Here is a 16,726-nt window from a genome sequence, read left to right on the forward strand (position 1 = left end):
GCTTAGTATTTAAACTTCCAATTTGATTAACCTGGAGTATACTAGGAACGGCTACTTTGCAATATTCAACACTACTAGATAGTTTGAAAAGTTCTCCAAACCGGAGTCGCCACCTCTCCACAAAAGTCTTGGCCGATCATCACTAGCCGTCGCCATCTTTTCTTCTCACATGCAGTGCTTACCGCCACGTACCATCTTCACACTTCTCCGAAACCCAGCTTTTGGAAAGTAAACCAACTACTTCGTTTGAAAAACGCATAAACTCATTCAAGAGTCCTGCCTCGATACGCTTGCTGCCCTAAAACTATTTGACATTTTCTTCCGCTCTACCGACATTTCACACTTATAAATAACACTAATCTATTGCTATGATGCATAATGCATAGTTTCTCAGCTTCCTTCGGACGGCAACGGGGTAAGAATTGATTTCATATTAATGTTTTTAGCATGAACTTAGAAACTAGTCATGTAAATTTTAGATACAGTGAGGAGAGAGAGGTATTAATATAGTTCTAATGACAGGGCCAACATGGGTAGCTTGGCAGAGATGGTTATCAAACACAGAGGAGCAATTGTTTTATTTCTGGTGATATTTAGCAGTTCTAAATGTAATGGGCAGAGCATAGATGTGGATGATCTGCCAGAGCCTGTTGACGGACTGTCATGGACATTTTATAATACGAGTTGCCCTAATCTTGAATCCATAGTCAACTCCACTCTGGCTACCTTTCTCGACGCAGATATCACACAGGCTGCCGGCTTGCTCCGTCTTCATTTCCACGACTGCTTTGTTCAGGTAAACATATGAATAACACTGGTGTTGAATTATCATTCTCCCTTCAAGCAACTCTTTTTGTGCTCCCGATTTCCTATTATTTTTCGTTTTCCTGCCGAATACGTTTTTAAGATTTTAGTTTATTACGTATTTCTTATGTTAAATTTTAGCATGTTGCTGTTTAGTCTTAGACAATTCACAGGTTAAGTAGCGTTGTTTCATCAGGTTAAATTCTTTCCCACAGATCTAAAAATTTGTATGTTTCATTTCTTTCATCGTGTTTATTTGTTGGGCTGTAAAAGTTTACACTAAGATTAATTTTTATTTATGTGAAGCTCTTTTCCCAATTTTTTTATTTTTTTAATTTTCTTTAATCTTATTTCAATATTAGTTATAATGATAATATATAAAAGGTTTATTATAGACAAGTCATCGTTTATGTGACGTTTCTTATTCCAACTTAATTTTATTTAATTATTTTTCGTTTATCTTATTGTATTTACCATAGGCAATATACTATTGCCATCACTTCTATCTATCTAGAGATTAATCTTCTTTATTTCAACCAATCAAATTTGATTATTTTTATTTTAAATTTTAATGTTTCATTTTTCTAATGTATATATGTGAAATTTTTAATTTTTCAAATCAATACAATCATTTTACTTCTATTTGATTGGCTCATTTATTTTGGGTGTTATAAGAGCAATATTTTCGTAACACAAATTTATTAAACTATGAAATAAATTTTGAGTTTAAGATTGAAATAAATTTTAAAAATAGAATGATAATTTCTACAATTTTATAATTTTTAAATCTTTAATAAAATATTGAATAAATTATATCAAATACTATCACCAAAGTAGAATTATTAACTTTAATGTACTATCTACCTAATTAAACTATAATATTAACTTTAATTTATTATCTATCTAATTAAATTATAATTATTAAGTTTAATGTAATAATAAAATATTTATTATATTATATTAAATATTATTGCCAAATTATAATATTTAAGTTTAGTATACTATTATTATCAAATTATAATTATAATTATCAAGAATGTACTATATATCTAATTTAACTATATTTATTAAATTTAATTGCTATTATTTAATTAGACTATTATAATTATGGCAAATACAAGCCACTATGTGACAATTGTTTAATATTAAGTTGGAACAACAATATGTAAAAACATTATTAAAGATCAACTATTTAACTTTATTTAGTGATTTTAATAAGTATTTTATATTTATTTTTTATATAAGTCATTTTTTTCTATTATTATAAGGAAAAATTCATGGTGCTTATTTATACATAAGTCATTTTTTTCTAACATCCATAGTCATGATTATTGTGACTTTTTTATGTTTATTATTGTTGGGCCATTTCTTCCAACTCTATTGAGTCATGAATATGACAACTTCTTAATGGTTGTCTATTTTGGCTCATTTCTAACCACCCCCATTTAACAATCAATTTGACTCTCCTTAACATTGAACTTGACTAAAATAAATTATCATTTTATGCAAGGTCAATTTTTTAATTCCAATTTAGTTATTTTATATTAAAAAAATCATAATCCAATATACTCTTGATTATTATTAGTTCCTATTTCTTTTTAATATATTATTGCTATTTAATTTATCATACAATTTATTAATACCAAATTTTTTTTTACCCCCTTCTATTTAATTGTGATTATGGGTTCTTCGGATAATTATGCTAGCTGATATAAGTTATTAAGAACTACTCCACTTATTCTAAAATATAAAAATTAATAACAGTAATTTAATACATCATTTAGATATAAAAGTAATAAAAAACTATTGTTTAATCTTGTTTATGAATTTATTTGACTTGGTGAGCATAATTCTAGTGATGCATAAGTGATAAAAGAGCACCAAAGGATGAAATACAATATTTAAAGTACAGTCAATTTAAACACAAGATTAAACAATATTGTTGAATTCTAACATCTTGATAAAATTTGATTGAATAAATTATAATATTTTTTATAATCATTTTAAAGTTTGAATTTCAAATCTTATAATTAAATAATGACTAAGTTGTATTCCATTCACATTCTAGTCTTCCTATGCCACATTTCAAAGTAAGATGAGTTTTTCAACAAGATTGAAATCTATCTATTTATGTTTTTTCCCACTAATTTAAACATCACTTATTAATACTTAATTCTTAGATTCAAAGTGTTACATAGTCAAAGTTACTAACTTTTTCCAAACTTAATTTTTAAGAATGACCATTTTTTTCAAACACCTAAATAATGATAGTTAATACACAGACCATACTAACACTTGCATTATTCATATGAAACAATATTTAATAAATAATACACTCATAATTTTCTTAATGTAAATAAATGAAATTCTTAACCCCTTAATTCTTACCTCTTAGCTGAAGAGGTTCTGACTGTAAGACTCCTCTCATATCAGATAACTGCTGATATTTCGTAAAAGACCTCCCTCAAAAAAATCACAATCACAATGTCTCTAGCAAAAACACCATTAATATATTTATATTAAATATTTGCATTGTTGTTGTGATGGGAAGGGATGCGATGCGTCAGTGCTGCTGAATATAACAGACAACTCAAGCGAAAGGCAGGCAACTCCAAACCTGACCCTCCGAGACATGGCCTTCGTTATTATTGATGAAATAAAGGCGGCGGTGGAGGCCAATTGCAGCGGCGTTGTATCCTGCGCCGACATTTTGACACTGGCTGCTCGTGATTCCGTAGCCAAGGTAAGTAAATAATATACAATCTCCCTTAATAACTCTCTTAACACCCTCTCAGCGTTCACACATCTACTTACTGACTAATAAATTAAACGGACATATTGAAGAGTGGAGGACAAAGTTATCCAGTACCGTTAGGGCGCAGAGACAGCACAACAATGGCCACTCAGACAACGGTGGGCCAAAGTTTACCGGGTCCAACTTCAGACGTAGCAGCACTGATGAGCATATTCAGTGGGAACGGATTAAATATGACAGATCTGGTGGCTCTTTCTGGCGGCCACACAATCGGCATAGGCCACTGCACTTCTTTTCAAAACAGACTGTACAACACAACCACAGGGGCTCAAATAGTTGACTCCACTCTTGACCAGAGTTTTGCAAGTAATCTTTATTCAGTCTGCCCCGCCCTCAGTACCAACAATACCACCAATTTGGATGTCCAAACACCGGATGATTTTGACAATGACTACTACATCAATATTCAGAACAACCAGAGCATTTTCACCTCTGACCAGACGCTTTATGAGAATTCCACTACTCAAGCTTTGGTGGACAGCTTTGCCTCCAACCAGACGCTCTTCTTCCAGAATTTCATACTGGGAATGCTTAAAATGGGTCAGCTTGATGTCTTGACAGGGACTGACGGAGAAATCCGCAGTAACTGTTCCGTAGTAAATCCAACTTCTGCAATCGGCGAGCAAGGAATACGCTCCATGGTGGATCCGGCAGAAGAACTGCCTTCTATGTTTCGTTCCGAGTAGTTTTATGTGACTTCGCTTGAATAAGCTGCGCTTGTGTTTTCCAAGCCAGGTGATATGGGATATATTATTAATAAGATGTCAATGTATGGTTATTACATATTGGTTTGTTTTGTATCAATGTTTCTCGAGAATAACATCGTTCTCAAGAATGAGGAGGAGGAGATCAAAGAGAATGTTAAAGTGTTCGTTTGCAGTGCTGATTTTGGTTTCTGTTATTTGTTGATTCTGTAGTGGGATGCTGGTTGTCTAGGGGTGCTGGTTTTCTTTTCTAGCATGGTCTAAACTGTTGAACTCTTATTATTATTTTGTAATGACTGTTGAGATTTTGGGTCTCTTCTAAAATACCTGTTTTAACCTTTAATTGAAGACATTATACTAGTACATAAGAGCATTATGTAATTTTTTCTTTTGTTAAGAAATAATTATCAAACAAATTTCTCATCAATCATAATTGTAAATTCAAAAAAATCATCAATTTTGTTCCTAGGGATATATGTATGTATGGGTTAATTTTAACATTATAGTTTATCTTTAATATTGATCTCATGAAAGAATAGTGGCTGTTGTATATTAAAGAATATTTAATTAGAAACAATTTAGTGATATGTGACTATAATTTATTAGTCATTTCATTAATAAAACTATTTCATTGATTCAAAATATTATATAAAAAATTATTATGTAACAATTAAGTCATATGTATATTATTATTGTATACTTTGGTGACAATAGGAGTGGATTTGAATGTATTTAATAATGTTCATGTCTACCATTTGATTTGGCCATTCACATTTGCTTCATTTTATAATTAACTACTAATACAAATATCTTCCAAGTGAACACCTTGATGCAATGTTTATATGACATCCTTCTAGATGGAAAGTAGAAAACTTTGGTTGACTTCTCTACCATCACCATAATGTTGTCATGACGATGAATGGACAAAGTCAATCTCATAATAAATTTGAGTAAAATAATATACAACTTTTTGGACTAAATTTTTATGTGGAATTGAATATGTTGTGTAAAATGTTGGTTTTACACCTCCATTCTCTAAGATTTAGGAATTTGTAAAAAAAATTGACATCTGACGTCTCATCCTTTCCCATTATAACCTTTGATGTTCAAGTTAGCATTCATCTTCATGATGCTATTGTTTTCTCTATATGGTACATAATGTGTTTTGTAAATTAAAATAAACCAAATATTTTTTACTACAAAAAGATAAATACAACCAAGATGTTGCAATATCCTATTATATTTAAGAGACAAACTAAAATGTTTTCCAACAAAGGCAAGATACTATATCAATCATTCAAATTAACCTTTTTGATTGTGTACAAGAGTTATCACCTTCTCTAGTTGTGATGTGATATCATGTACATAGACACAACTAAGAGAACCTACTACACAAGGCTAAATTAGAGCTTGACTCATCCACAACAAATTACATTGTAATATGGTCATGTTTTCTTGTGAATAACTAATATCACTATATGTAAACCAACTAAATTGTGCCACTAAGTCACACACTTATGCCTATAAATGAATGTCATTAGATATCAATTGTATACAACCAGTTGATAACCCACTTTAAAAAATAATCAATCACCCAATTGAAATCTCGAGTGAGTGGATATGCATGAGCCCTTTGTTTCCTCCAATAGATCTTATAGAATAACTAACAAGACTTGTATAGGTAACATGGTTACAAATTCAAACCTCATGTCATGAAGGTTGTAACCTTGAGGTGAAAATATTGCTCAAGATTATTATACAAGTGAATGATCATTCTTTGTGCCATAATAAAAATAGTACATTTTCACCTAATATCTCTAATAGTATTGATGATTATTACTTGAAGGTGTGTTCCAAATCCATCTATTACCAATATCAATGAAACTATGGTTATCATCATCCTATGACCTAGGAGCACAATTATGAAACCATGCTTGATCTATCTCATGTACATGTGATTGGTGGTGTCCTTGGTAGTGATGTGGCATATAACAAGATAGCAAATCAAATTTTATGAGTCTATGGTCCTCTTCAATCATGGCCCATTTTCCTTGGGTTAATAACCTTAAAATGTGATAGTTGTCATCTCTCCTATTGAAAGAAATAGGGTATCAAGTGTGTCTGCATCCCACGTCTCCTTAAATTGTCTTAGCATAGTTATGTTAAAGAACATATATAACATAGAAAAGCCCCACAAAAATTTGGATTGCTTGAGGAAGGGTTTATTTACTACAATCATTTGTTCTATATAAATCTATAAAATGTGACTATGACTTTGGTACAATACTTGTGCATGGTCAAGTTAGATGTTCAAAATGAAAAATAACATATTTCATCTCTAGTTTCTATAAAATAATTCTAGATTATCTATATCTATTATCACTATAAAAAAAAATTGCATTTTTGTAATACAATAGTGGTTCTGCTAAACACATGCACCTTAATAGAACACTTGTGCATCACTCAAATGATATCATGTTAGTTGGATGATTACACAAATCCCTAACCCTTACATGTTGATTAAATATTAGTGCATGTTGTGGGTATGCAAGATAGAAAAAATAAATGAAAAAAATTAAAATTTTGTTTATCTCCAATTGCTCAGCATCCTCAATTGTTTATTGACACTTGTCAACTCTAGGTTGAGTGAAGTAATTTCTATTAGGCATTTTTGCTAGTAAATATATGTGGGCTCCATATTTTTAGCTTTTTGTTTTGCTAATTTTAAGAAATTTTAGTAGTTGGTTTCTACCTTTATCACAATTGAAAAATTAATAGGAGGCATACATTCCTCCCTCTTATCAATTATTTTTATAAACATTCTTGTTTTTCTTTTAGTTTCTTTTAATATTGGAAAGCTAAAACATTTAAAGTTTTACAATATAGAATATGATGAATAAATTCATGAAAATTACTATAGATTTCACAAGCCTCCAATGTCAATGGTATAAAAAACCCTTCTTGTTTAATTTTTGAGGTCTTTACTATTTTTTTATTGATTTCATATTATTTCATAAAAATAATAAGATGCATTAGCATACATAATTATTTGGGTCATCAACTCACTAAAGAGGTAAAAAATGTAGTGTTTAAAATTGAACATGAATAAAATATCAAATGTATGTGTTCCACCCATATCAATTGTAGTGTGATTAGTAAAACATATATCTAAATTCTAGATATTTCACCTTGTGAGTTGAACTATGAAGTATTATTGGATTACAACTTGAAAATTGGTAGAATACTTCTAGACCATAGTGCTTTGGATAGATGTCTATACAATGATTACTATTGAGAATTTATTTCGTTTAAAATTTCATCTTCGACATGGATTCTATATGATATATGTCAAAACACATAGACAAAAGAGTAATGGTTCTTCCTTCATGCACAATTGAACAAAATACTTCATTTTTTCGTTTCATCTATGAATTTTGCATCTACAATCGAAGAGACCTCTCTCGGTCACAAGCCACCAAAAATTTTAAAAATATTAGGTATTCAAGCTCAACTTCCTACATACACTTCCATTGGTAGTGGCCTATATCTCCTCGAAGTGGAAACACATTGTCTAAAAGAAGGGTCAAGGCTATTAGCAACACTCTATATTTACAACTTTATATGATGTATAATATATGACTAATTAATATGTATGTTATATGGTTAATTAATATATCTATCAAGTAGTGTATTTCTTTTGTTAATGAGGTAAGTTCTAATTATCAAGTAGGAACTTTCTTTTGACAAAAAAAAAACTTATTCTACAACATATCTATTCAATAGTGGCCTTCTTCTCTCACAACATGGTTAACTCTATCATGTTGACTTTATTCTATAACAAAATTATCTACTAAAACCATTTTACATTTAGACTTTTCATTTACTAATGTGTTAAATGAAACACACTCCTTTCAATTGTCTAACTCTTATCCTTTAATATAAATGATTGTTTCTTTGATATAATCTTAAATTAAATGTTCTATCCAAATTTATAAGAACAAGCGCTCTATAGAGATTGAGTCCTACCTAATGTTAAAAGTAAGTAAAGATAATTTATTATGAAATGAGTTTTTACTATTACATTTCATAGCTAAAATGATAAAGTGATACATTAAAAATTGTACCATGAAAAAAGGTTAAGTAATTTTATAAATAATTATAAAAAATATATAATTATAAAAATCTAAATATTCTTGATATTTCACATAACTATACATTTATTTATTTATAATTTCATAAATCTATAAAATATTTAAAAATGTATAAATATAAATATAAAAATGTATAGATATAGATATGTATCAATATTTTTAAACTTTAAATATTAAAAAACTAATTAACTAAAAATAAAATTTTAAAGAAATATTAAAATTTTATTCTATTATTTATTTTTTGCATATTTCTTATTATTATTTTTTCAAATCAAATTGTGCAACATTTAAAAATCGCAACTTTAAGAAGATTATTTAAAAGCATTAGAAATCTATAAAGATTTTTTCAGTTTTACTTATTTCTTATTAGTCAAATAATACATTTTTTGAGTCTTTGAATGGAAAATTTAAAAAACCAATACCAATGACAAAATAGATATATTTGAAAAAAAATCAAAATAAAAATAAAAAATAGAACCAGACATTACAATTGTGGTTTAATATTGTGGAGTGCATGAAAATAAATAGTAAGAATTTTAGGTGAAAACATAAGTCTCTGCCTATATGGGACTAATAATCATAACAGTAGGGCGCTGGCTAATCTAACAAAATGCACCAAACCAAAAAAAGACAAACTTGTTTCTTTTTGAGATTCTAAAATTTTCTCTAAAATTTTGTTGTTTTCGATAACAAAATATACAGATATGAAAAATGTTAAATTTTTTTTAAAATTTCATTGTATTTTTGTAAATTTGAAATTAGTCAATGGTACAATTTATAGGGATAGCCATAAGAATGGTCCCTACAAGTAACCCAATGTGAGGGCTTCATCTGCAGAATCGTTGCGGCCTGGATCTTCAAGCGCTATCACCTGGGCATGTGATTGTTCTCTTCATTAATCCTTTAGCAAAGCAATCGTCATCAAATACATTTGCCTTCGTTGGTGATGTTAAATTATGATAAATTGTTCTTTTCTAGCTACACTACTTTAATCTGTGGACCCTGAATTTTGATAAATGGAAAACTAAGATAACGTCACGCAATTAATTGACGCTCAGATATGCGTTTGTATTCAATTCAATGCATCTAATGGGAAAAAGTCACAATGGTCTCTATGTGACGGTAGTGGTTATCCAGCCACGAAAACTGTTTGCATTTTATAACTTTTAGGAAGTAAATTAAGTATGCTCAACTGTTTTCGTGGCTGCATGGCCGCTGCCACCACGAACATCATGACCGCCTTCTCAATCGGTGTGCAGAAGCATACCGAATATATCTCGATCCCATAGCGTCACATTCTTCGTCAAAGCTCTTATAAACAAAAACAGGGAAGCTGTTCTCTGTCAATTCTCTAGGAATCCATTCAATTGCATCCATGTGCAGGTTGTGGGTTTGAATATCCGCCTCTTATGTTAGTTTGTAACAGGTGTATGTTCATGGTTAAGGTATATCTAAACATATGCCAATGAGCCAAGGAGATCTATATTAGGAATTGATAATGTAGCATGGAGAATTAAACTTGGCAATTATGTCGACTGTTAGAAGACACTATGAATATTATTGTAAGAAGGACATTTGTATGATTAAACTCACTCTGGACACAAATTGACTTGAGCATCACACATTAAGGCTTGATTTTTAATTTAAAAATGTTAAATAATCAAAATTCACTTATTTTTTCAAACTTAAGTTCTTTCTTAGTATGATGTTGAAGGATGGCCATAAAGAATTAAAATATCCTTCATCTTTATCTCCACTTTTAATTGTAGAAATACTATTTTATAACTTTACTTTCTATTGGTCAAAAGCCACGTAATTGTAAATAATAGCAGGTAGTAAGTAGATTATTTAGATGTTAAGAGTGTGTTACTTCAAGGTAATTTGGAAGACATATTAATGTAGATTTTTTTGAATTTGTGACAGAAGATGAGAATATTTTGATTTATTAGTTAAGGAATCATTACATGAACTAAAACTATTGTATAAGAAACTAGGAACTTGGTTAACATCCTAATTTTTGTTATAAGAACATGTCAAATGAGCCTAATATATATGTTAATATAGTTTTTTGTGATAAAAGTATTTTTTTAAATTATATTTTGACAAGAAATAATAAGTTTATTTGATTAATAAAATAAAGAATTAATTAATATCATCATACTTCAATATGACATATTTTGAACTACTTCACTACTTTTGGCAAAAATTTTGAATTGCATTGAAAATTAGTAAATAATTAAATAATTATTAATAATTTTTATGATGAAGGCTAATAATTTGTCCAAACTATATGTTATCCTAGCTTTAAAAAGATATAATACATAATGAATACAAATAATGAATCTTATTGAATGTTATAAGCTAGTTGGAAATTTTATCTATCCTACCAATAATCAATTTGAGATATTTAATCTTATTAGTTGGCGACTGAAATCTCTTTTAATCTTAGATTAGTTGTTGTGTACACATAGTAAGGGGATATTAAGGACATAAAATAGATAATATATACCTTGAGATTATTTGAGGTAAACTTAGTTTTGATCCTTTTGTTCAAGATAAGAGTAAATTATGCATGCATATATGCAAATTGTATAAGATATTCACCATTTAAGGATATCATCTTGTATAATCTTCCTTTGAATAAGAATACAATATTTCAAAAAGTATAAAATTAATTCAATCATCTAAGACTATTTGGATATTTATAACTCATTTTTATCCAAACAATTATGCATGATAGCTAAAAAGTGAGAATTTCATCTACTATTGAAGATAGGAATCTAAAAGAATAGAATAAATACTATGATAAAGTGTACAATATCATGCAAGACTAAAAATATCCATTGCAATGATTAGCCTTCATGAACTAAAATTTAAAAATGATTATCTCATATTCTTGAAAACATACAACACCAAAGTTTGATAGGGAGTCTTGATTCTATTTTCACTATTTGATTCACTATAAGCAACTTTCATTACAAATAATAATGTTATACCGAATCATGATTATTATAGATCCTAGTAGGATTCCTATGGGACAACAAGGTTTTCACATAAATAATTTTTTTTCAAATGTTAGATTATAAAGAATCCAAAATAAAAAAAACAGGGGGATATATTGAAAATAAAAGAACCTCAAATTAAATAGGTGTTTAGTTATTAGAGCTCAACTAAAAAGCTCCTTGCCAAATCAAATCAATTAAAAGGCTCATCTAGTTAACTTCGGCACATAAATTCCACCGTGAATGATATAAATGCTTGAATTGGAAAAGGCCATAGTTATCAAAATGTTTGGATTTTTTAAAATCCTAATTATTTCCTTTATAAACCCATCTTATACTTACTTTGAATCAAATTTGTAAAATGAAGATTTTGCTTCATAAATAATCTCAAACATAGAGGAAAATGCACTAAATTTATAAAGAGGTTATTGGTTTTGTAGTTTACATTGATTTTATGACTTTATTAATTTTCATGTAATAGAAACTAACAAGTAACATGTAGTCTCTTAAAATATATGGCAAAAAGAGGGGTAAAAATTTATTAAGACAGAAAGGAATACAACAAGGAGAGCTCAACAAGGAGCTCGATCCTGAGCAACAAGATCATCAAATTCTTGCACCATCTCAAAGGACAGTTGCCTCCTATCCCTAATATTCCAACCCGGATCATGACTAGAAGCCCATTTGGCTAAACAATTAGCAGTTCTATTCCATTCACGAGGAATATACATGAACCTAATGAACTGAAAAGAGGAAGAGAAGAAAAGAACCTGCTTAACAACAGTGGCCAGCTGCCAACTAACATCCTCAAGCTCTTGCGAAGAAAGCATGTTCACCACCACCTGGGAATTAGACTCACGGATAACCTTACTCCATCCCCGCAAGCAACACTGTTCCACAGCATATAAAATAGCCTGAGCTTCCATGAGATTGTTAGTATAATCACCCTTATGAACTAAGAAGAAAAATTTAACATCCCCAAAACTACAACGAACCACTTCACCAATACCAGTCGGACCAGGATTCCCATGGGAAGAACCATCAGTGTTAATTTTTAGAACTCCACAGGGAGGAGGAGTCCAGTGCCCATCCCAGTTAACTCGACCCTTCCTCTGATGGTGAAGCTGCCTGGACATAGAAGGAAAACTATGAGCTGCAACCCCATCCTGCAGATGAAAATTGAGGCGATTACAGATAGCAAGATCAACCGGATCCATACCCCCATCAAGCTCACACTTCACAAGCATGAAAGTATGGAGAGAAGAAGACTTGGAGGGAGCACTACCTAAGTGAGCCCAGAACTCAGGCAAAGAGGAAGCATGCCAACAAGAGCAACCCTAAGCGCTCCACCAAAGGTGCCATATCTGAGTAGAATAGGAGCAATGGAAGAACAGATGGGAGACAGACTCCTCTCCATTACCACACAAAACACGATAAGAGGGACCCTGAAATCCACGTTTATAAAGATTATCCCAGGTAAGACAACGATTGTGAGCCATTAGCCACATGAAAAAATTGCACTTGGACCAAGAAACTTTATTCCAAACTTGCTTCCACCAAGGGAGCTCAGCATCCCCAAATAATTGTCTAGTTATCTCCTGATACCCAGCAGAGACATGATATTTACCAAACAAGGTACCACCCCAAGCCAAAACATCTGGACCAAGCAAAGAAGAACACTCTCTAGAGGCCAGAATTTGAGAAAGCTCCTAACGATCCATGTCTGTACCTCCAGGAGGCCAATCAGAAGAATGCTTCCATCTGTAACCAACAACAGGTCCCAATTGATAAGGAGTCTTGTAATGAGCCACTTTATCCCATCCAACGGCAAGAAAAGAGTCATAAAGAGGCTGAAGATGAGGGTATATGGATAAAATGGAAGGGAATCCATCCCAAGCATCAGACCAAAACAAAGCCTAAGAACCTCCTTTACATATCCAGAACAGACCCCTCTTCACCAACATCGCACCTGTCTTCAAAGTATGCCAAACCATTGAGCCACGACCTTCAAGAGGAAGTGCAGAAACAGAGCAAGGATCAGGACCATGAAAATATTTATGAGTGATAATACGAGCCCAAAGTTGATGTTGTCTAGAGCACCATCACCAATAAAGTTTAGCAGCCAAAGCTTGACTACTCAATAGAGCAGATCGAAGACCAAGACCACCCTCCTTTTTAGGCCTACAAACAGTTGCCCAATTAACCAAGCTCCATTTAGTACTACGCAAATTACTTAATTTTATCTATACATTCAATCATATTAATTAGTTTTAATCCTCACTTATCCATTTCCCATCTTAGTTTAAATATATGATTTATTGAATTGAATTTGATGAATTTTATCATTTACAAAATTGCTTTCAAAGTTTTTATATTTTCAAATTTTAGAATTTTTACTTAAAAGTATGAGTTGTATTTGGAAACTTCATCTAATTCATGTTTTAAAACATTTGAGAAGAGCAACTAGAAAAAAACAAAAAGAGCATCATGTTATAGCACATCATGTTATAAACTCTTTTTTTTTTAGAAAGATTAATAAACACCACCAATTATCTAAAACAAACTATATAATTGAAAATAAATAATAATATATATATATTTAAACATCAAACATCAAACGATGTATCAATTTTTTATGTATACTATTTTCTTATGTCAATCGCCTATATTATAAATAGGACGTGGTTATCCTCCCTACAAAATGTACAGCAGACCAATTTTCAAAAAATTAGAAACATCATACATTTTTCCAAAAAATTCAGCATTTGATCTTCATGATGTGCATAGTTTGTAGTCGAAAAAAACAAAAAAATTGGAAAAAAAATCAGTACATTTTCATGAATCTTTAAAAAAAAAATTGACTTCATTTTATCTTTAGTACATTTTGTCTTGAGATTACCCTATCCCTTAAAAATATATACAAACTAATATATAACCGAATTCTAAACTTTAAATCATCTATACATTAATGAGTCAGACAACAGTCTTAAATCACTCTTTTCTTTGATTAAATTGCATCTAATATATTTTTATTTACTCACGTTTATTCTAAATGTTCAAATTCTGCAACTCTGAAATTTTAAAAGCAATGGCTTATCTTAAGATTGTTTGTAAGAAAGAGGATATTTCGTTCAACAATATATATTTTATTAGGGAACGGCTGAAAAAGAAAACAACTTAAAAGTCATTAGAATGTACAGTGGTATCACTCTCACAACTTTTTGAAACCATAGAAATGATTTTGTTAATCACAAAGAGATGCAGTCAAGATCATCCGCGGAGAACTCGCTCAAAGGAGTTACTCTTATTTTCACGAGCCACTACACGTAAAAGACAAATAAGTGGAAGGGGTATTCAATAGACGGGGCTACAGAAGAGATTCCGCCGACGAGCAGGCGTTAGGATTGATGGGAATCACATGGAGGCAGATAAAGATTGCTCCGAGTTTTCTGAAGACTGGATTGATGGGTGTTGGTAAGAATATGGCGCGGTGGGATTGCGAATATTGCAACTTGTGCGAATCTGACCTTGACTTCCTGTCGACACGTTGAGCTGCCCCATCTTGATCATCGACGCAACAAAGCTCTCGAAGAACAAACGCTGGTCCTCTGCAAAGCTTTTCACAATGTCACGAGTTCTGGGGTCAGTGAAGAGCGTCTGGTCGGAGGTGAAAAGAGTCTGCTTGTTCATCAGATCCACATAATACTTGTTGTCGAATGCGTTTGGAGATCTCACGTCCAAGTCGGTGAAGTTGTCTGTATCGCTTTTTGGGCAAGTCTTTTTGAGGGTGTTGGCGAAGTTTCTCTCCAAAGTGGAATCCTGAGACGGGTAAAGACGGCCAGAGAAAGACGTACAGTGCCCAATACCAATGGTGTGTCCTCCTGCATTATAATTTCATGCAAACATAATATAACAAAAGTTATAGTTAGCAACAGTAGTTAGTTTCTATAAATTTAGGATTGCTTTTTTAAATGTATGACCTGATAGAGCTACGAGGTCCTTCAGATCCAGCCCGAGCTTGCTCAAAACACTCATGAGTCCCGTGACATTTGATGTTGGAGGAGGTAAGCTGTTAAGAGTTGCTTGTCGAGTCGCAAAGTTCAGACCGTCTCTTCTGCCCAACGGTACTGGATAAAATGGTCCTCCAGCCTAATTCGCACACATGATTTACTCTTTAGTTCACAAAAATATTAACAACTCTTTCATATTATCAGAAATTGCATCAGTGTACAGGCAAAACTAACCTTGGTGATGGAGTCACGAGCGGCGAGAGCCAAGATGTCTGAGCAGGAGACAGTTCCCTTGCAGGCAGACTCCGCCCTCTTTTTAATGTCATTGATAATTGCAAATGCCTGGGCCCTCAGTGTCAAGTTTGGCGGAGCATCCTTCTCGCTTGGTCCACTGGCTGATCCGTCTAATAACACCGATGCATCACAACCCTGTCATAAAACCAGTCCATAATTACGTATTTTCCTACCATGCCAAATAAACCAAGACAAAAAAAAACGTTTTTTTGGGGGCCCAAATCAAAACGTAGAGTTAAACTTAAAACATTAAAACAGAGCATGCTATTGCTATTGGGATTTTCCAGTGAAATTCAATGATCTAGCAAAGAGTATTCCAATTCATATGAACAACTACTCATAAAACATAGATCAATAAACTTGATTCAAAAAATATACAACTGAATCCTAATAAATATCTCTACTTATTAATAAAAATTAAAAACAGAGGATTGTTGGCACCTGCACAAAACAGTCATGGAAGTGAAGTCTGAGCAGTCCGGCAGCTTGGGTGATGTCTTTCTTTAAATAAAATTCAATGCGCTCTCTGACGATGGACTCCAAGCTGGGGCAGGTTCTGGCGTAGAACGTCCATGAGAGCCCATTCACCGGCTGTGGGAGATCAATTGAATCCTTCACAACGAAGGCCCCGCTCAAGGGCACAAAAATGCAGAGGATTATGGCAGATATCATTGAAGCTACCATTTTTGCATTAGTTTTCAAGTCCTTGGCGAATATTTGCTAGGATGGACGCTGAATGTCATACTCGGGCGATCGTTTTATAACATTTTGAGTGGATAGAGGGCGGCGCATTCACACCGTGCTGACTGGGTCCCTTGAACCGACCGATTAAACGACTAGCTATAATTCTTTTTCGCACTGCCTTGGTTAACCTTATTTAAGGTCAGCCGTCGGTACGACTAGTCAAGGATGGCGTCGTATGACAGGGAGTGGGTAAGAGGAAACA

The 16,726-nt window shown here is 32.0% G+C and overlaps 2 protein-coding genes across 2 annotated transcripts; one reads left to right on the forward strand and one right to left on the reverse strand.

The window, feature by feature from the left end:
- The first annotated feature begins 291 nt into the window (after positions 1 to 291).
- Positions 292 to 4,503, forward strand: LOC149534324 (peroxidase 12-like). Its single transcript, XM_089805249.1, has 4 exons — positions 292 to 415; positions 523 to 796; positions 3,356 to 3,547; positions 3,649 to 4,503. Exons 2-4 carry the CDS (start codon positions 530 to 532, stop codon positions 4,303 to 4,305), a joined length of 1,116 nt encoding a protein of 371 aa, XP_089661375.1. The 5' UTR covers positions 292 to 415; positions 523 to 529; the 3' UTR covers positions 4,306 to 4,503.
- Positions 4,504 to 14,601: 10,098 nt separating this feature from the next.
- On the reverse strand, positions 14,602 to 16,526 carry LOC149534325 (cationic peroxidase SPC4-like). The gene is made up of 4 exons (XM_089804907.1): positions 16,222 to 16,526; positions 15,721 to 15,915; positions 15,457 to 15,625; positions 14,602 to 15,357 (listed from the first exon to the last, which is right to left on the reverse strand). The coding sequence occupies exons 1-4, from the start codon at positions 16,462 to 16,464 to the stop codon at positions 14,891 to 14,893; spliced, it is 1,074 nt and encodes a 357-aa protein (XP_089661033.1). The 5' UTR covers positions 16,465 to 16,526; the 3' UTR covers positions 14,602 to 14,890.
- Positions 16,527 to 16,726: the final 200 nt, after the last annotated feature.

The sequence above is a fragment of the Cupressus sempervirens genome, chromosome 10, assembly GCF_028749045.1.
Source record: "Cupressus sempervirens isolate cs-2001-9-10 chromosome 10, ASM2874904v1, whole genome shotgun sequence".
Lineage (NCBI taxonomy): Eukaryota > Viridiplantae > Streptophyta > Pinopsida > Cupressales > Cupressaceae > Cupressus > Cupressus sempervirens.

Excerpts from the sequence above, each read along its gene's own strand:
- LOC149534324 (XM_089805249.1), top strand. The coding sequence starts at position 530 with ATGGGTAGCTTGGCAGAGATGGTTATCAAACACAGAGGAGCAATTGTT. Across the intron at positions 797-3,355 it reads TCCACGACTGCTTTGTTCAG|GGATGCGATGCGTCAGTGCT; the intron begins GTAAACATATGA and ends TGTGATGGGAAG. Across the intron at positions 3,548-3,648 it reads CTCGTGATTCCGTAGCCAAG|AGTGGAGGACAAAGTTATCC; the intron begins GTAAGTAAATAA and ends GACATATTGAAG.
- LOC149534325 (XM_089804907.1), bottom strand. The coding sequence starts at position 16,464 with ATGGTAGCTTCAATGATATCTGCCATAATCCTCTGCATTTTTGTGCCC. Across the intron at positions 15,916-16,221 it reads TCCATGACTGTTTTGTGCAG|GGTTGTGATGCATCGGTGTT; the intron begins GTGCCAACAATC and ends GTTTTATGACAG. Across the intron at positions 15,626-15,720 it reads CTCGTGACTCCATCACCAAG|GCTGGAGGACCATTTTATCC; the intron begins GTTAGTTTTGCC and ends TGTGCGAATTAG.